This window comes from Pristiophorus japonicus, chromosome 20, assembly GCF_044704955.1.
Source record: "Pristiophorus japonicus isolate sPriJap1 chromosome 20, sPriJap1.hap1, whole genome shotgun sequence".
NCBI lineage: Eukaryota > Metazoa > Chordata > Chondrichthyes > Pristiophoridae > Pristiophorus > Pristiophorus japonicus.
Genome location: NC_091996.1, coordinates 16,548,959 through 16,570,124, shown reverse-complemented (window position 1 = coordinate 16,570,124; position 21,166 = coordinate 16,548,959). Strand labels below are relative to the sequence as shown.

The 21,166-nt window shown below is 42.8% G+C and overlaps 1 protein-coding gene across 6 annotated transcripts in view; it reads right to left on the bottom strand.

Moving 5' to 3' along the window:
* The window catches only part of fnbp1b (formin binding protein 1b), a 337,119-nt gene that overhangs the window by 217,201 nt on the left and 98,752 nt on the right, over nucleotides 1-21,166 (bottom strand). For 5 of the 6 annotated variants that reach the window (XM_070863799.1, XM_070863797.1, XM_070863796.1 and 2 more), the window contains exon 2: nucleotides 3,797-3,912. In XM_070863799.1, coding sequence (XP_070719900.1) covers nucleotides 3,797-3,912 — 116 coding nt within the window. Of the gene's footprint in view, nucleotides 1-1,324; nucleotides 1,393-3,796; nucleotides 3,913-21,166 lie in introns of those variants that run through there. The other variant, XM_070863801.1, reaches the window with a different exon arrangement.

Sequence of the window (21,166 nt, the reverse complement as noted above, 5' to 3'; positions counted from 1 at the left end):
ACTTGTGCCTTCTCGTTCTGCACTTAAATTTAATTACCTTGTGACTCCTGCCATCGAACCGGAAGCTGATTTCAATAAACGAAAGTTACACAGAAGCGTCCTGTGCATCAATCTAGAAATTTTAATGGATGTTTCTGCTCGTCCTGCTCCCAATATTTCAGCCCCACTCCCTGTTCCTGACATTTCACCCCCACTCCATTTTCCACTGTCAATCAAAGTGACGCCTTCACTTTCCAGCTCGGCGTCTCTGAGCCTTTCGCTCTCGGTCAAGGGGGGGGCGAAACCCGGCGGACTTTCTCCTCAGCAAGAGAAAAGCGCGTTGTCCTCCCTCCCTCTCACCCGCCCACTGCCCCCTTCACCCATCAAACAAAGGATACCACGGCCGAGAGAGAGAGAGAGAGAGAGAGACCCCCAATCTACCAATAAAACACAGACTGCGCAATTACTTCTGGTTCACGCACAATTCTCAATCAGCCCGGTTCCCACTTCTGACTGCTAACCAGTAATCCCCATTTGAAAATGTACATCTTTATGGGGAGGGCAGGATTGGGCTCAGCCCTTAACATTTGAACACAGCACCTACATATTATATGCAAGTAAAGAAGGGCCATTTGCTGAGTTATCAGAGGGTTGATGGCTGCTACATAACCGTACCCCAACATGTGACACCACCTTCAGGACATGGGTGGGATGTGGGGGGGATCATTAAATGAAAACATCCAGTTGCATACCCTACAAAATCTGACCCAAGCAAAGACAATGGTTCAGTACTTTAGTGGCGAGCCAAAGGTGGGCAGAGGAAACGTTTCAAGAACATGCCCTCAAAGCCTCCTTGATAAAGTGCAATCTGGCCAAAGACCGCCCTAAGTGGAGGAAGTGCATCCGGGAGGGCACTAAGCACCTCGAGTCTCATCGCCGAGAGCGTGCAGAAACCAAGCGCAGGCAGCGGAAAGAGCGTGCGGCAAACCAGTCCCACCCACCCTTTCCGTCAACAACTATCTGTCCCTCCTGTGACAAGGACTGTGGTTCTGGTATTGGACTGTTCAGTCACCTAAGAACTCATTTTTAGAGTGGAAGCAAGTCCAAGGGACTGCCTATGATGATGACGACGACTTTCGTGGTCTGTCTGGTTGGTTCTAAAGTTTAAAAAAAAAACATTATCGACATTTCTTATCTTTTTTGTAGCTCGATTACTTTCTCTGCCAAACATGTATGCAATTCCCTCCTGAACTTGCCAACATTGTCTATCGCCATGGACATGTGCTCCAGATGTTCACCACTCCCCATCTATATTAATTAAGTCTGAACTGCCCGTTCAGCTTACCTCCTCTTCTGAGTTAATGCCTTCTGTTGTAGAGTTTATGATGAGGCCAAAAATAGTTACATTTATCTGTATGCCTGAGAATCTTGATCACCTGAAGAACATCTCCAGTTATGGACAGGTCACAGAAAAAAAATTGGCAGCAAGGAAGCAAACAAGATCTTCTTTAGTTAGAATGATCGTCAGTTCATTGACCTGAAACGTTAACTCTGTTTCTCTCTCCACAGATGCTGCCTGACCTGCTGAGTATTTCCAACATTTTCTGGTTTTATTTCAGACTCCAGTATCCGCAGTATTTTGCTTTTGTCTCAGTTTCTACTGCCTTCCCTGGTGACTCAGGCATCTAATCCAAGTTGTCAGTTTAGTTGCCCCTTGCTATACCCTCTTCAATGCTAGAACTGCACACTGTACACAGTATTCGAGGTAGAACTGGACCGGTGCTTTGTGTAAGTTTGTTACTATTTTCTGGGACTTACGCTCGACCCTTCTCGCTAAACAAGATCTGGTTTGCTTCCTTGCTGCTGATACTATGCTGATTTTTTTCCTGTGAGCTGTCCACAACTAATGATTGGATCATATCCCCACTGCTTGCCCCACTCCCTCAGTAAAATTACTTCACATTTATATAAATTGAACATCTGCCACTTGTGAAACCTGCCAATTTTCCAATTTATCCAAATCTTTCTCTACTTAGTCCATTTGTTCCATATTAGAAGTCGACAGCACAGACAGAGACGATTAAACAATTGTCTCTCTGCCAGTTTTTTTGTTACAGGAATCTAAAAGATAATTCCACTTTCTTGCTTTTTCCCTTTATCTTCCTTTGCTTCAAATGGCAATATATTCTCTCCTTAAAAGCTACAATGGTCTTTGGCTGAACTACTACCTGTGGCAAAACATTCTACGCTCCAACTCACTGCAGAAAGAAACTCAGCTAACCACTCTGCTAATTCTCAGTGACAATTTTGCATTTCGTGAACCCTTGTCACTGACAGGATAAATAGTTGTTCCCTATTCCCTTCATAATGTTAAAAACCTCCAGTAAATCTCCTCTTGGCCTTTCTTAATGCACTCCACACCAAAGTTTGATATCAAAGTTAAACATTTTTGTTTTTGTCCTTACTTCCAAATAATTTCTGTACACTAGAAACAGGAACAGCTCGAACACCGATTGTCGAGGTACCCTGCTAGATATCACTTTCTATGCTTTTGCACCTCCAAGTACAACTAAACTTTGTTTCTTCTGATTAAGCCAGTTTCAGATCCACTAAATAAACTCTTCCTCCATTCTGTGCTTTCCAATCATAGACCGACATCCGGTTTAGCAATGTTCCCCATGTCCATCAGGTCTATTACTGCTTTGAAAAATTCCAATAAATCTGTCAGGCACAACCTCCCACCCATGGAACCACGTTGACTCCCTTCTATTTCTCTAGATGGCTCGTTCTTCCCTCCTTCAGGATTATTAATGTTTTATCTACTATAGATACTGGCCTTACTGGTCCACAGTAATCTTTACACCCCTGGTAACAAATTGGTATTATGCTCGTCATTTTCTGATCCTTAGCTAAAATTGTGTTTCCAATGATTCCTGAGCAAAATGAAATCATATGCGGAAATTTTTCAGTCAAGAATCCAGAATATTTCATATTAAGATCTTAATATAGCTGCTAATAATTGTAAACCAGTGACCCTCAAGTGTTCAAACTGCTTTTTCACTTGGTTTATTACCAGAGATCTTTTATGGTAAAGCCTGTGCAGGTGGCAATACATCATTTTTGTCCTGTTACTACTGGTTGCAGATAAATGAAATTGCTCTTGATTTGATCATTAACCTACCCCAAGTCACCTTTACCCTTTCATAGCAGCAACATACTGACCAGGTCTCGAGTTTATTAGACGAAATCTTCATGTCTCTTTCATCCTCTAAGTAATTAAATTCCAACAGCATCTGGAAAATCTTTTTTTTCTATAAACACCGTACAACTACTCAACATATAAACTGTGAATTTATGGATAATATTCCTTCATTCACAGTAGTGCTGTCTAATCGAAATTGTGGACGAGCCACAGATGTGGCTATGGTGATACTGTTTTAACCACATTAATTTTACCAGAAAATGCCTTGCATGCACTCATGCAATACAAGTAAATGTACTTCCCTTGTATATACCTGTATTTACTTCACATCTACCACCATTCAGCAATGAAGGAAATGAAGCACTCAATGATCAAAAAACATTATTTTGTGTTCTCGTTTTACCAGCAAATGCACATAATGATTGAAGTACACATGCATACACTATGCAGATACAAGTATTGAGATCACACGTTCGATGACCGTGTACATTATCCATTTTTTTATTTACTAACCAGAAATGCAATTGGCCAAGTATATTATGTGACACTGAATTACAGTATTCTCTGCACGAAGGATAATAATGGAACACATTTATTACTTTTCAAAGTACTCACCTAAGCTGCTTTGCATAGCTGATTTCAATATCTGTTCGATCCTTAACAAACTTGTTGTATCTCTCTACAAATTCAATTCCCCATTGTGTGTGTTTTTCCAAGTTGTCAAACTGATCCTGTAGGGCAGAGAAAGATGATCATATTTTTTTTCCTTTTGTCAAGTTTCAAGTCTATTTTAATTGATATATACTTTCACTCATCTAAAGATCACATTTCCCAGACGAGATGCACTTATCCTTGGCATTACATTGTTTTACCCAGTTTTCACGTGGAAAATAAATATTAATCTATTTCAGAGTTACAATCAAACAAAGTTTTATTTCTCATAGATGTTTAAATAGTTCACAGAAGGTGAAAAAAAAATCATATTTCCACATTTACTTGGAATGCAAATGCTCTCATAATAGCATACTGCATTCCTATACAGTACTGGAATATGGAATGCTGCACATTGCATATGCTGGAGAACTATGCACACATTTCTAGATGAAGTGCTTTGGGCTACAACTCAAAATCTTGGCTCCATTTCGAAACAGATTTCCTTCTTTATTTTCAACCACATTGCAATCGAGCCAAGTGGTCAAACAATGAGCCAAGTAAATGAGCGAGAGCTGGAGAAATTGTTCATGAATAATTATTTTGGATTTAAAATAAAATGGGTACAAGTTTTTCCCTTTTAAAAAGCCACAATTTCTGTGCACCCTTATTCATCGTGAAGATCAGAAAACAAACCCTGTATTATGTTTATGGAAATGTCTGTTTGTAATCGGGGCTCAACAGGGAAACACAAGTGAGATTGATATAATTTATTTCAGTGCAATGCATATATCAAGCACAACATCAAGCACATGTGCAAATCACTTTCCCACAAACATTGGAAGAATGAGCAGCTCGAGTTATCAAGCAAATGCAGAGACAAAAAATGCACAGTGGTCAGATGCATTGACTACTTGACACCAAAATTAATCTTGGTATGAAACCTGTTGGAGGTAAATGTGCTTGGAAATTTAAGCAATTATGTCAACAGATTTTTCATTAGATTTCATGTCTGCAGTCGGCTGAATACAAGTTGCAGCATTTCTTAAGGACTTAATAATGCTTTTGTTCATTTTAGCAGTTTTTCTTCACTGGACAATACTCCATCACCACACAAAGCTATGTAAAAGAAGTCTGACCCAGATGCACAAGTTTATCAGAGGAATTGTAGCAAATGTCTTCCCTCTACATGTTTTCAACTAAGTCGCTAATCTAACAATATACTCTTATAACTCTCAGTTAGCGGTTACATTATTAAAACTGTACTCAATTTTTTTTCAAACAAATCACTAACCTAGCAATATACTCATAGCACTCATCAAAACTGTTCAAAATGCGCAAGCTAATCTGTGTTTTGTCAAAATAATTTTGTACAACTCATCATATGACCTGAACTTTAGAATCTATTGTTAAATGAAAGATAAAGTGGGATAGCATTTTGCGGGCAAATTTATTTTACGGATAGAGTTAAGTACAGTATAGGTGCAGCGTCCCGAATACGGAACCCTCGGGATCGAAGCTGTTCCAGATTCCGTGTTTTTCCGGACTTTGGAACGTCTTTCTGACATCGCGAATCTGGAAATACCCGAACCTCAGCCCAGGTTCGGGTATTTCTGATTTCGGAACGTCAGAAGTGGGGGGGTACATGCTGAGGAGCTGTTCAGGCCGGCTCAGTCAAGGGTGTTGCCAGGCGGGGCCCCGCTGAGGAGGTTGTCGGGTGGGCCGGCCCTGCCAAGGATGTTGCTGGGTGGGCCGGCCCCGACGAGGAGGCCTCGAGGTAAGGCGAGGCCTGAGGTCGGGCAGCGGCGGGGCCATGAGATCGGCAGGGTCGTCGGGTCCGGATTCCCGAACATTTTACGGATTCCGGACGACCCTGCCACCGATCGGTCCGGAGTTCGGATTCTGGACGCTGTACCTGCACCTGTATTGTTTTTTGAACCAGCATTTTTTTTGAGACCAGCCAGATGGACCACAACAGTCTTTTCCACTTTTAGTAGTTCCAATGTAATATTTGATGTCACACGACAGAACAATTAACAATTAAGAAAAGTAATGAACCATGGACACATCATAGAATATCCATAAGTGACAAAATGAAATGAAAGCTTATATTTTATATAATGGGCTGCATCCATGCCTTCAACAAGATTTTCTTCCAACTTTTTTCCCATATCAGCATACCAATTTAAACTTTACTCACAATAACACACTGAAAAAAATCATGCACTACACTGTCTCAACAACCTACAGGATACCATTGTACAGTTCATCACAAAAATCTGCCATTTTGTGTTATTGCGATTGCATTATAATTGCAACATAAAACAAAACAATTTTATCAAACAGATGAATTCAAAACCCGCTATATAAATATTGCATCCAATGACTGCCCTCTGTATGTCCACTAGTTGCTGGCCAGTAGCTAATGATTAATGACTGGTACGTTCTTAAACATATTTTGGCTAGAAATTGCAATGTAAATAGCGTGCAGAGACGCGAGTCCGGGGTCGGCGAGAGGCCTACAAAAGGCCGCGAGAGGAGTCGGGAGGTGCGTGAGTCCGGGGTCGGCGAGAGGCCTACAAAAGGCCGCGAGAGGCATCGGGAGGTGCGTGGAGAGACACGAGTCCGGGGTCAGCGAGAGGCCAGTCAGTGCAGCTACAGGGAGAGGGCAAAAAAGAAGTAGAAAGAAACAGAAAGGTGACGTCATAGCCAAGGGGGTAAGTGATTGGTAAGTAGCTTTTCTTTTTTCTCTTCTATAACAGTGAGTAAACTTTAGCATTGTTGTTGCCAATTTAAGTTAATCTAAGGATTAAGTCATGACAGGAGAGCTCGGTCACGTGTTATGCTCCTCCTGTACCATGTGGAAACTCACTACATGTGCGGGAAATGTATCCGCCTCCAGCTCCTGACAGACCGCGTTGCGGAGTTGGAGCTGAGGGTGGATTTACTCTGGAGCATCCACGATGCTGAGAATGACGCGAGTAGCACGTGTAGCGAGTTGGTCTTACCGCAGGTGAAGGGTCCACAGCCAGCTAGGAAATGGAAAACCAGCAGGAAGAGCAGTGCAAGGAAGGTAGTGCAGGGGTCCCCTGTGGTCATCCCCCTGCAAAACAGATACACCGCTTTGAGGACTGTTGAGGAGGATGACTCATCAGGGGAGGGCAGCAGCAGCCAAGTTCATGGCACCGTGGCTGGCTCTGCTGCACAGAAGGGTGGGAAAAAGAGTGGGAGAGCTATAGTGATAGGGGACTCTATTGTAAGGGGAATAGATAGGAGTTTCTGCGGCCGCCACTGAGACTCCAGGATGGTATGTTGCCTCCCTGGTGCAAGGGTCAAGGATGTCTCGGAGCGGCTGCAGAGCATTCTGGAGAGGGAGGGTGAACAGCCAGTTGTCGTGGTACATGTAGATACCAACGATATAGGTAAGAAGCGGGAAGAGGTCCTACAAGCTGAATTTAGGGAGCTAGGAGTTAAATTAAAAAGTAGGACCTCGAAGGTAGTAATCTCTGGATTGCGACCAGTGCCACGTGCTAATCAGAGTAGAGGGAGCAGGATAGTTAGAATAAATACGTGGCTTGAGCAGTGGTGCAAGATGGAGGGATTCAAATTCCTGGGACATTGGAACCAGTTCTGGGGGAAGTGGGACCTGTACAAAAGGGACGGTCTGCACTTGGGCAGGACTGGAACTGATGTCCTAGGGGTAACATTTGCTAATGCAGTTCGGGAGTGTTTAAAGTAATATGGCAGGGGGATGGGAACCTATGCAGCGAGATAGGGCGAAGTAATATGGAGTCAGAAACAGATGGTAGAAAGGTAAAAAGAAATAGTGGAAGGCCGAGTAAACAAAGGCAAGAAACAAAAAGGGCCACACAGCATCATAATTCTAAAAGGACAAAGGGTGTTAAAAAAACAAGTCTGAAGGCTTTGTGTCTTAATGCAAGGAGTATCCGTAATAAGGTGGATGAATTAACTGTGCAAATAGATGTTAACGGATATGATGTGATTGGGATTACGGAGACGTGGCTCCAGGATGATCAGGGCTGGGAACTCAACATCCATGGGTATTCAACGTTCAGGAAGGATAGAATAAAAAGAAAAGGAGGTGGGGTAGCATTGCTGGTTAAAGAGGAGATTAATGCAATAGTTAGGAAGGACATTAGCTTGGAGGATGTGGAATCTATATGGGTAGAGCTGCAGAACACCAAAGGGCAAAAAACGTTAGTGGGAGTTGTGTACAGACCTCCAAACAGTAGTAGTGATGTTGGGGAGGGCATCAAACAGGAAATTAGGGGTGCATGCAATAAAGGTGCAGCAGTTATCATGGGCGACTTTAATATGCATATAGATTGGGCTAACCAAACTGGAAGCAATACGGTGGAGGAGGATTTCCTAGAGTGCATAAGGGATGGTTTTCTCGACCAATAGGTCGAGGAACCAACTCGGGGGCAGGCCATCTTAGACTGGGTGCTGTGTAATGAGAGAGGATTAATTAGTAATCTCGCTGTGCGAGGCCCCTTGGGGCAGAGTGACCATAATATGGTGGAATTCTACATTAGGATGGAGAATGAAACAGTTAATTCAGAGACCATGGTCCAGAACTTAAAGAAGGGTAACTTTGAAGGTTTGAGGCGTGAATTGGCTAGGATATATTAGCGAATGATACTTAAGGGGTTGACAGTGGATGGGCAATGGTAGACATTTAGAGACCGCATGGATGAACTACAACAATTGTACATCCCTGTCTGGCGTAAAAATAAAAAAGGGAAGATGGCTCAACCGTGGCTATCAAGGGAAATCAGGGATAGTATTAAAGCCAAGGAAGTGGCATACAAATTGGCCAGAAATAACAATGAACCCAGGGACTGGGAGAAATTTAGAACTCAGCAGAAGAGGACAAAGGGTTTGATTAGGGCAGGGAAAATAAAGTACGAGAGGAAGCTTGCAGGGAACATTAAGACGGACTGCAAAAGTTTCTATAGATATGTAAAGAGAAAAAGGTTAGTAAAGACAAACGTAGGTCCCCTGCAGTCAGAATCAGGGGAAGTCATAACGGGGAACAAAGAAATGGCAGACCAATTGAACAAGTACTTTGGTTCGGTATTCACTGAGGAGGACACAAACAACCTTCCGGATATAACAGGGGTCAGAGGGTCTAGTAAGGAGGAGGAACTGAGGGAAATCCTTATTAGTCGGGAAATTGTGTTGGGGAAATTGATGGGATTGAAGGCCGATAAATCCCCAGGGCCTGATGGTCTGCATCCCAGAGTACTTAAGGTGGCGGCCTTGGAAATAGCGGATGCATTGACGGTTATTTTTTAACATTCCATAGACTCTGGATCAGTTCCTGTCGAGTGGAGGGTAGCCAATGTAAGCCCACTTTTTTAAAAATGAGGGAGAGAGAAAACAGGGAATTATAGACCGGTCAGCCTGACATCAGTAGTGGGTAAAATGATGGAATCAATTATTAAGGATGTCATAACAGCGCATTTGGAAAGAGGTGACATGATAGGTCCAAGTCAGCATGGATCTGTGAAAGGGAAATCATGCTTGACAAATCTTCTGGAATTTTTTGAGGATGTTTCCAGTAGAGTGGACAAGGGAGAACCAGTTGATGTGGTATATTTGGACTTTCAGAAGGCTTTCGACAAGGTCCCACACAAGAGATTAATGTGAAAAGTTAAAGCACATGGGATTGGGGGTAGTGTGCTGACATGGATTGAGAACTGGTTGTCAGACAGGAAGCAAAGAGTAGGAGTAAATGGGTACTTTTCAGAATGGCAGGCAGTGACTAGTGGGGTACCGCAAGGTTCTGTGCTGGGGCCCCAGCTGTTTACATTGTGCATTAATGATTTGGACGAGGGGATTAAATGTAGTATCTCCAAATTTGCGGATGACACTAAGTTGGGTGGCAGTGTGAGCTGCGAGGAGGATGCTATGAGGCTGCAGAGTGACTTGGATAGGTTAGGTGAGTGGGCAAATGCATGGCAGATGAAGTATAATGTGGATAAATGTGAGGTTATCCACTTTGGTGGTAAAAACAGAGAGACAGACTATTATCTGAATGGTGACAGATTAGGAAAAGAGGAGGTGCAACGAGACCTGGGTGTCATGGTACATCAGCCATTGAAGGTTGGCATGCAGGTACAGCAGGCGGTTAAGAAAGCAAATGGCATGTTGGCCTTCATAGCGAGGGGATTTGAGTACAGGGACAGGGAGGTGTTGCTACAGTTGTACAGGGCCTTGGTGAGGCCACACCTGGAGTATAGTGTACAGTTTTGGTCTCCTAACTTGAGGAAGGACATTCTTGCTATTGAGGGAGTGCAGCGAAGGTTCACCAGACTGATTCCCGGGATGGCGGGACTGACATATCGAGAAAGACTGGATCAACTGGCTTGTATGCAGTGGAGTTCAGAAGAATGAGAGGGGATCTCATAGAAACGTTTAAAATTCTGATGGGTTTAGACAGGTTAGATGCAGGAAGAATGTTCCCAATGTTGGGGAAGTCCAGAACCAGGGGTCACAGTCTAAGGATAAGGGGTAAGCCATTTAGGACTGAGATGAGGAGAAACTTCTTCACCCAGAGAGTGGTGAACCTGTGGAATTCTCTACCACAGAAAGTTGTTGAGGCCAATTCACTAAATATATTCAAAAAGGAGTTAGATATAGTCCTTACTACTAGGGGGATCAAGGGGTATGGCGAGAAAGCAGGAATGGGGTACTGAGGTTGCATGTTCAGCCATGAACTCATTGAATGGCGGTGCAGGCTCGAAGGGCCGAAATGGCCTACTCCTGCACCTCTTTTCTATGTTTCTAAAATGCAAACATTTAATGTCTCAACTACTTTAAAACAGCAAAGGAATTTCATATGAAACTCACTGTTGGAACACCAATACCCACACATCCCAATTCAAAGCCTTCATTTTCCTGTCAAGCCAAGAAAGAACTGTTCATTAAAGATAAACATAAAATAGGTTTGGTCAGAACCATCTACTAAGGGATATAAACAAGTAAGTAGACTGGTTTCTGGAATAAGAGCCTATGAGCCAATTAAAACAGTAAGCAACATTTGATTTATCAACCTTGCCAACCTCTGCTCTAGGATATAACCTTCTCAATCATATCATATGTAACAGACTCATCATTATACCACTAAATGCAACAGATTGTCATCTTCACCCCCCCCCTGCACCCATCCTGAAACACAACAAAGATCACATATGTGCCGTGAAAAGCAGAGAAACAAAAAAATATCGTAGCATGCTACTTTTTTCTGACCTGGATCCAGAAATTCACAAATAGCTGCCAATCTGCAAAGTTCCCTCATTAAACAGCAATGTAACTGGTCGATTTCAGGTTTCGATAAGATCACCTCTCATTCTTCTGAACTCCACATAATATCCTCAGTAATCAGGATAGAATAAATAACCTGTTAACTTTGTCGTTTACAACTTTAGATGCTAAAATAATTATGTACATCACACCAGTAAGAAAAATAACTTCAATTTCACCTGGAGCTCCAAATCTACCACCAGTCTACAAACACTGAACTTCATAAACACCGGGCTCTCAGAATACAGATGACAAGACTAAAATAAAGACCCTCTAATGCACAGTGCTTATTGCTTGGTGTATGAAGAGTCACAGTCCAACAAACCATTGCATTTTAAGTTAGTAGTAGTTCTGTAAATAATGACACACAAACTTATATATTCTAGCTCAGTATCAATAAGTTAAAATCTAAACAGCAAATAGTTAAAATCTCTTGGTAAATAACATGCAGCACAACACAGATGTTAAAGATTCATCAGGTCTTTATCAGAAGTTGTTAACAAAAAGAACAGTGGAAAACAAACTCTAGCAATGATTCAGCCTGCTGCAATATTCATTTTAACTAGCTTTTTTCAACATTTTCTGATTTGATTTCAGATTTCCAGCAGTCATTTTTATTCCATATCAAATGCAAAACAGACAAAGATAGCAATCACAATATACAGTAATATCCAGTGACTAACAATTGCTAAAATTTGTGCTTTTGGGCTTCACTACTTGAATGACTTTAGATGTTACGTATACTAGAAACTAAAAAAAAATTTCAACTGAAAAATAATGTTTGCTACAATGCAGGACTAAAGAAGAATTGAAGTCAGGTGGGGGGAATTTCTGCAAAAGGCATCAAGTTCACTTTCAGTAAACAAATCATTTTGCAATTTCAGAATGAAACCTGGTACTCCCCAGAAAATGTCATGACCAGTTTGGACAGGCATGTAATTGAAAATGCTTCTAATTGATATGGTTTTATACTTGCACACAACTCTGGCAATTTGCGATGTTATAAATAAATTAATGATATGCATGCGCTGGCCGACTGTTGGTTTCACAGCTATTGACAAATTATCAAAAAGTACTTTAAAAATACAGGTACCACCAATTACAAGACATGTTAAATAGGAGAAAAGTTAATTGTCCTAGAAGGTTAAGCTTAATGGTTGCTACTAAGGAATCAACTGCTTCACTATAGTTTGCAATGCACTGTAGCACCAATACAGTAGCACTACAGAGCCATAGGATTTTTTTTGCTCTTGGGATGTAGATCACACCGGCAAGGGAACATTTATTCCCAATCCCTATTAGCTCTGAGGGTATTAAAAGTTAACTGCGTAGTGCAGGATTGGAGTCACACGTAGATTAACAGGGTTGGGGTGGCAGATGCCCATCCCTGAAGGATGTTAATGAGCCAGCTGGGTTTTAAGCATTCTGCCACTTTCCCCACTTTTCATTGCAGCCCACAAATTACCAGATTTATTGACTTCAATTTCAGAACCCATGGTAGGATTTGAACTCTCAGCCACTGGGATGCTAGTCCAGTCCCATACCATACCCTTTTGCAGCTTTAATTCCCTCACTTCACTCAGTTATTCATCTGAGTTACATTGCTGTGAGGAAATACCAACCTATAAGACAGGCACTTTCCCACTAAAAAGAAAGGAAACAAACTAACTACAAGTCGGAGCTGGGCTATTCTTGTAACACCTCCATAGCAGCCAAAGAGACAAGGGAAGTGGTCATCTACCCACTCGTGCTACAAGGAAAGGAAGAAGTGGGTGGCGGAGGGGGAAGAGATAAGCAGGAAACAAAACTAATTTAGCAGAGAAAGATTAAACCATGAAGACATTCTTTTAGAGTGAGGATCTTCAATGGCCTAAATATTTTATCTATAGTTCCGAGACAAGTCAACTAATATATTTTATAAATGTGCTTGTTCGCAATAATTCAAATTATCCAAGTTCTACATTCACACGAGCCCTGCAATGTTCAGCTTCTATGAGAACACCACATTTTAAATGATTTAATCAATGAGGAAAGGATGAACAGACATTGTGTTGGCAATCAGACTATCACCATGAAGACACTGGGAGACAGAACCAAATCAACTGAAATGGTCACTACAATCACAATTATTTCTGCAGTGCCGAATGCGACAACACACTTCACTTGTAAGCACAGCAACTTAATCTACAGTTTTTCAAACACAGTCTAACTTTTGCCCATTTATCTCCATGGTACAGACAGTAAATTTGCTTCTGCATTAGTCAGTTACAAATATTTTACTTATCGCCCGAATGGTTCAGTTGAGACCAAAAAAGTCCACGATTCAATTCCAGTCAGTGCTAAGTTATCTGATCTCAGCCAAAGCAGCAGTTGGCAGCTACAATGAGTCTCAGAGCTCCAGGGCTGAGTGCAGAAATTGAAAAGTTTAAATGGAACAGAGGTGCAGCAAGATCTTGGTTGCAAACAACAGGTATTTAATGTGGCAGCACAAGTAGATAAAGCTATTAAAAAGGCCTGGTTTTGTGCCTGGAGGTATGGAGTACAAAAGCAAGGAGGTAATGTTAAATTTGTACAAGATGTGAACTCAGCTGCAGTTGCAGTATTTTGTTCATTTTTGGTCGGCCATTGTAGGAAAGATATACAAGTAATGGAAAAGTTGCAGTGTAGATTCACTGGAATGTCACTGGCGATGAGGAGTTACATTTATGAAGAGAATTAAGGCGTTTTCACTAAAGCCCAGTAGATTAAAATGTGCAAAAGCAAAATACTGGAAAAAAGCAGATGCTGGAAATCTGAAATAAACACGCAAAATGCTGGAATAACTCAGCAAGACAAGCAGCATATGTGGAGAGAGAAACAGAGTTAACGGGCTCAAGTTTCAGCCTGAGTTGCTCCTATTTTTTTGGAGCAACTAGTTTAGAATGGAGCATCTGAGAAATTGCAATTCTCAGCATTTAGTTTGCTCCAGTTCTAGTGAGTTGGAATATAGTTTCATTTTACAACAGATTTTTTTTCAAAAGGGGGCGTGTCCAGCTATTTACGCCTGTTTTGCAAGTTTAGGCAGCGAAAACTTACTCCAAACTAACTTAGAATGGTGTAAGTGTAGATTTTTGTACGCTCAGAAAAACCTTGCCTGCATTTAGAAATCAGGCATTGGGAATGAGAGATGGGGGGGGGGGGGGGAGGGAGGGAAGTTTAGAAACATTAAACACTTCACTTTTACAAATAAAGAACCATCAATAATAAATGATAAATAAATCAATAAATCGACCAATAAATCAAACAAAATTTTTTTTTAAAAAATCAATAAATAAAAAATTAAGCATGCTGGGATGGGGGCCCCCCAGTGTCTCTCTCTCTCTCTCTCTGTCAGCGAGGTATGAGGGGGGAGGAGGGTGGAAGAGGGGGAAGAGAGAGGGAGGGGGAAGAGAGAGGGAGGGGGAAGCTGAACGGGTTCCGCTGCCGACGGCGTGGAAGCTGGGCCGCTGCCGTCGCCACTTTGGGTGGGGCCCGCCCCCAGCGAGATGCCGGGCGGGCGGGCCCCGCCACTGACGTGGTGGGGAGGGGGGGGAAAAGAGAGAGGAGGCCTGAGTCTCGATCTTCGCCCGGGGTGCCCATTCGGCCAGGGCTCGGGCGGATGTGCAGAGGTCCCGGCACTGTTTTCAGCGCAGGGACCTGGCTCCGCCCCGACCCCTTGTGCTGCGCCAGGCCGAGCACAAAGACGTCCTGAGCAGCTCACAGAATCACAAGGTAAGCTTTCGGCGCCGTTCCATAAGGTGCGCCGTTTTTACAGAGAGCAGAAACTTGGACCCAACATTTCAGGTCCATGACCTTCTGTCAGAACTGGAAAAAGTTAGGGATGTAACAGGTTTTAAGCAAGTACAGAGGCAGGGAAAGGGGAGGAAAGAACATAAGGGAAGGTCTGTGATTGGGTGGAAGGCAGGAGAGATTAAATGACAAAAGGGAATATCCAAAGCAGAGTCCCCTCTGGTGAACTTTTTAAATGACAGCACTGGTGGCAGAAGCCTGGCAGCTTACTGGTTTGTTCTTTTGGCTCAAGCCAGTGGAAAGAATGGGGAGACCAAGAAAGATTCAGAACAGGGAGGTAAAATAACACATAAAATATGTAAAAATACAAAACGATTGATACTGACAGTATCCATGGAAATATTGGAAAATATACAATATTGAATCTGTAATGGAAAAGATTATTTTTAATGCAAAATAGATCAAATGAGCTTATTACTATTACTGATCTGAAAGGCTGGGTGCATCGAAATGCACATCACAGCTTCCTCGCAACTGATTTTGCAACTGCAAAGCACCCAACAAATGCTCTGCAAAACAGCAACATCGCAATGCATTTCTGCACAAAACAAGAGTGCACTAACAAATAGAGTCCAGGTAAGAAAAAATAGCGATAAAACAAATAGGGCTATAGTACAAATAATGTTAAGATGTCCAATAATGTTAAAAAGACAAATCTAAAAGCACTGTATCTGAATGCACGAAGCATTCGTAATAAGGTAGACGAATTAACAGCGCAAATAGACGTAAACGGATATGATATAGTTGCAATTAGTGAGACATGGTTGCAGGATGACCAGGGTTGGGAACTGAACGTCCAAGGATATTCGATACTTCGGAAGGACAGGCAAAAAGGAAACGGGGGTGGTGTGGCGTTGTTAGTAAAGGATGAAATCAGAGCAATAGAGAGAAAGGATATTGGCTCAGAAAATCAAGATGTAGAATCAGTCTGGGTGGAGCTAAGGGGAGCACCAAGGGGCAGAAAACATTGGGGGGAGTTGTCTATAGGCCTCCAAACAGTAGTGGTAATGTCGGGGACGGCATCAAACAGGAAATCAGAGATGCATGTAACAAGGGTACTGCAGTAATCATAGGTGACTTTAATCTACATATAGACTGGCCAAACCAAATTAGTAATAATACTAAAGATGAATTCCTGAAGTGTGTACGAGATGGTTTTTTAGACCAGTTTGTTGAGGAGCCTACTCGGGAACAGGCTGTCTTAGATTGGGTATTGTGTAATGAGAAGGGGTTAATTAACAGTCTTGTTGTGCAGGGTCCTTCAGGGAAGAGTGACCATAACATGACTGAATTCTTTATTAAGATGGGAAGTGAAGCAGTCCAATCCGAAACTAGGATCCTAAATCTAAACAAAGGAAATTACAACAGTATGAGGAATGAATTGGCTATGATAGATTGGGAAGATTCATTAAAAGGCATGACGGTGGATAGACAATGGCTAACATTTAAGGAACGAATACATGAACTGCAACAGTTATACATTCCTTTCTGGTATAAAAACACAAAAAGAAAAGTGGCCCAACCATGGCTAACAAAAGAAGTTAAAGATAGTATTAGATTCAAAGGGCCTTCATAGCAAGGGGATTTGAGTACAGGGGCAGGGAGGTGTTGCTACAGTTGTACAGGGCATTGGTGAGGCCACACCTGGAGTATTGTGTACAGTTTTGGTCTCCTAACCTGAGGAAGGACATTCTTGCTATTGAGGGAGTGCAGCGAAGGTTCACCAGACTGATTCCCGGGATGGCGGGACTGACCTATCAAGAAAGACTGGATCAACTGGGCTTGTATTCACTGGAGTTCAGAAGAATGAGAGGGGACCTCATAGAAACATATAAAATTCTGACGGGGTTAGACAGGTTAGATGCAGGAAGAATGTTCCCAATGTTGGGGAAGTCCAGAACCAGGGGTCACAGTCTAAGGATAAGGGGTAAGCCATTTAGGACCGAGATGCGGAGGAACTTCTTCACCCAGAGAGTGGTGAACCTGTGGAATTCTCTACCACAGAAAGTTGTTGAGGCCAATTCACTAAATATATTCAAAAAGGAGTTAGATGAGGTCCTTACTGCTAGGGGGATCAAGGGGTATGGCGAGAAAGCAGGAATGGGGTACTGAAGTTGAATGTTCAGCCATGAACTCATTGAATGGCGGTGCAGGCTAGAAGGGCCGAATGGCCTACTCCTGCACCTATTTTCTATGTTTCTATGTAAAGTTGCCAGAAAAAGTAGCAAGCCTAAGGATTGGGAGCAGTTTCGAATTCAGTAAAAAAAAGAACCAAGAGATTGATTAAGAGGGGAAAGAGAGTAAATTTGCAAGGAACATAAAAACCGACTGCAAAAGTTTCTACAAGTATGTAAAAAGAAAAAGATTAGTGAAGACAAATGTAGGTCCTTTACAGACAGAAACGGGAGAATTTGTAATGGGGAACAAGGAAATGGCAGAACAATTAAATAAATACTTTGGTTCTGTCTTCACGGAAGAGGACACAAATAACGTCCCAGAAATGCTGGGGAACCAAGGGTCTAGTGAGCAAGAGGAATTAAAGGAAATTATTATTAGTAAGAAAATAGTGCTGGAAAAACTAATGGGACTGAAGGCCGATAAATCCCAAAGGCCTGATGATCTACATCCCAGAGTACTAAAAGGGGTAGCCATGGAAATAGTGAATGCATTGGTTGTCATCTTCCAAAGTCCAATAGATCACGGAACAGTTCCGGCAGATTGGAGAGTGGCAAATGTAACCCCACTATTTAAAAAGGGAGAGAGAAAACAGGAAACTACAGACCGGTTAGCCTAACATCAGTAGTAGCGAAAATGCTAGAGTCTATTCTAAAGTATATGATAACGACACACTTGGATAATATCAACAGGATTAGACAAAGTCAACATGGATTTATGAAAGGAAAATCATGTTTGACAAACCTAATGGGGTTTTTTGAGGATGTAACTGATAGAATAGATGGATGTAGAGTATTTGGATTTTCAGAAGACCTTTGATAAAGTCCCACATAAAAGTTTAGTGTGCAAAATGAAAGCACATAGGATTGGGAGCGATGTACTGGCATGGATTAAAAACTGGTTAACTGACAGAAAACAGAGAGTAGGAATAAACTGGTCTTTTTCGGGGTGGCGGGCAGTGACTAGTGGGGTACCACAGGGATCAGTGCTTGGGCCCCAGCTAGTCACAATATATAATATTTCCAAGTTTGCTGACGACACAAAACTAGGTAGGATTGAGAGTTGTGAGGAGGATGCAAAGGTGCTGCAAGGCGATTTAGATAGGTTGAGTGAGTGGGCAAACACATGGCAGATGTAGTATATCGTGGATAAATGTGAAGTTATCCACTTTGGCAGGAAAAACAAAGACAAAGCATTATTTAAATGGTGATAGCTTGGGAAATGTCGATGTACAAAGGGACCCGAGTGTCCTTGTACACCAGTCATTGAAAGCAAACATGCAGGTGCAGCAAGCAGTTAGGAAGGCAAATGGTATGTTGGCCTTCATTGCAAGAGGATTTGAGTACAGGAGCAAGGATGTCTTACGAGTTATACAGGGCCTTGGTGAGACCACACCTGGAATATTGTGTGCAGTTTTGGTCTCCTTACCCAAGAAAGGATATACTTGCCATAGAGGGAGTGCAGCAAAGGTTCACGAGACTGAATTTAGAAGAATGAGAGGGGATCTCATTGAAACGTATAAAATTCTGACAGGGGTGGACAGACTGGATGCGGGGAGGATGTTTCCCCTGGCTGGGAAGTCTAGAATAAGGGGTCACAGTCTCAGGATACGGGGTAGGAAATTTAGGACTGAGAGGAAGAGAAATTTCTTCACTCAGAGGGTGGTGAACCTATGGAATTCTCTACCACAGAAGGCTGTGGAGGCCAAGTCACTGAATATATTTAAGAAGGAGATAGATAGATTTCTAGACACAAAAGGCATCAAGGGATATGGGGGAAAAGCAGGAATATGGTGTTGAGATAGAGGATCAGTCATGATTATATTGAATGGTGGTGCAAGCTCGAAGGGCCGAATGGCCTACTACTGCTCCTATTTTCTATGTTTCCATGTTTGAGGATTTAATTGCTGATGTTCCAATTGGTGTCTAATTATAGGTACACAACATTGAAAAATTGCTGGTCAGTTTGATAAAATTCGAACATTAATTGTGTGTGCATGTGCACGTGTGTTTGGTAAAACTCATCAACCTGACATTCTCATTCAGTTATCACAGAATAATTTAAATTTGTACAATATATAACATGTTTATACAAAAAAAGTCCTTCATACTCAACACACAAGTCACCCACCACAGAGATAATCTGTAACGGTCACACAGCCCGAGTGAAACATTTAGCCCCGTAGTAGACAACTTGTATTTATACAACGCCTTTAATGTAGTGAAACGTCCCAAGGTGCTTCACAGGAGTATTGAGACAAAAAATGTGACACTGAGCCGCACAAGGAGAAATTAGGCAGCTTGGTCAAAGAGATAGGTTTTAAGGAGTGCCTTAAAGGAGGAATGAGAGGTAGAAAGGTGGAGAGGTTTAGGCAGTGAGTTCCATAGCTTGGGGCCTAGGCAACAGAAGGCTCGGTCACCGATGGTTGAGCGACTATAATCAAGGATGCTCAAGAGGGCAGAATTAGAGGAGCACAGGCATCCCGGGGGAGGGGGCTTGTGGGGCTGGTGGAGGTTACAGAGATAAGAGGGGCAAGACCATGGAGGAATTTGTTTATGCAGGTGTAGAATGTGGGAGGCCATCCAGGAATGTGTTGGAATAGTCAAGTCTAGAGGTAACAAAGGCATGGATGAGGGCTTCAGCAGCGGATGAGCTGATGTTATGGAGGAGAAAATAGACGGTCTTAATTATGCTGCGGATGTATAGTCGAAAGCTAATTTCAGGGTCAAATATGACACCAAGGTTGCAAACAGTCTGGTTCAGCCTCAGACAGAAGTTGGGGAGAGGGATGGAGTCAGTGGCTAGGGAACGGAGTTTGTGGCAGGGACCGAAAACAATGGCTTCGGTCTTCCCAATATTCAATTGGAGACTATTTATGCTCATCCAGAACTGGGTGTCCGACAAGCAATCTGACAATCTAGAGACCGAGGAGGGGTCGAGAGAAGTGGTAATGGTAGTGGGTGGCATCAGCGTGCATGTGGAAACTGACGTCGTCAAGGGGCAACATGTAGATGATAAATAGGAGGGGCCAAGGATAGATCCTTGGGGGACACCAGAGGTAACAAGGCAGAGGCGGGAAGAGAAGCCATTGCAGGTGATTTTCTGGCTACGACTAGATAGGAATGGAACCAGACGAGTGCGACCCCACCCAGCTGGATGACGGTGAAGAGGCATTGGAGAAGGATAGAGTTGTCAACCGTGTCAAAGGCTGCAGACAAGTTAAGAAGGACGAAGAGGAATAGTTTGCCTTTGTCACAGTCACAAAGGATGTCATTTGTGACTTTGATGAGAGCCGTTTCGGTACCGTGGCAGGGGCGGAAACCTGACTGGAGGGATTCAAACATGGAATTGCGGTAAAGATGGGTACGGATTTGGGAGGCGACAACACTTTCAAGGACTTTGGAGAGGAAAGGGAGGTTGGAGATGGTCCTGTAGTTTGTAAGTACGGAGGGGTCGAGGTTTGTTTTTTTTTCAGGAGAGGGGTGATAACGGTAGATTTGAATTAAAGGGGGGCAAGTACCTGAGGAGAGAGAGAACCATTAACAATGTCAGCTAACATGGGACCCAGAAAAGGAAGTTGGGTGATCAGCAATTTGGTGAGAATAGGGTCAAGGGAGCAGAAAGTGGGTCGCATGGACAGGATGAGCTCGGAAAGGTCATGAGGGAAAATCCAAGAGAAACTGGAATTGTGAGGTCAGGCCTCGGGCAGGGGGATCCTTAGAGGAAGGTTGGCCTGGTGGGCTAGGGGAAGGAAAGGAAGAGGCAGAGGCAGCCGAACGGATGGTTCCAATCTTAGAGACAAAGAAATCTATGAGCTCCTCACACTTATTGTCGGAGGTGAGGGTGGAGACTGGGGAGAGTGCTTTAAAAAGATGGTCAACAGTGGAGAATAGAAGCCAGGGTTTACCTTTACATTCCAGAATGATTCAGGAATAGTGAGCAATTTTGGCAGACGAGAACAGGACCCGATAATGCTTTACGTGGTTCAGCCGGATCTGGCAG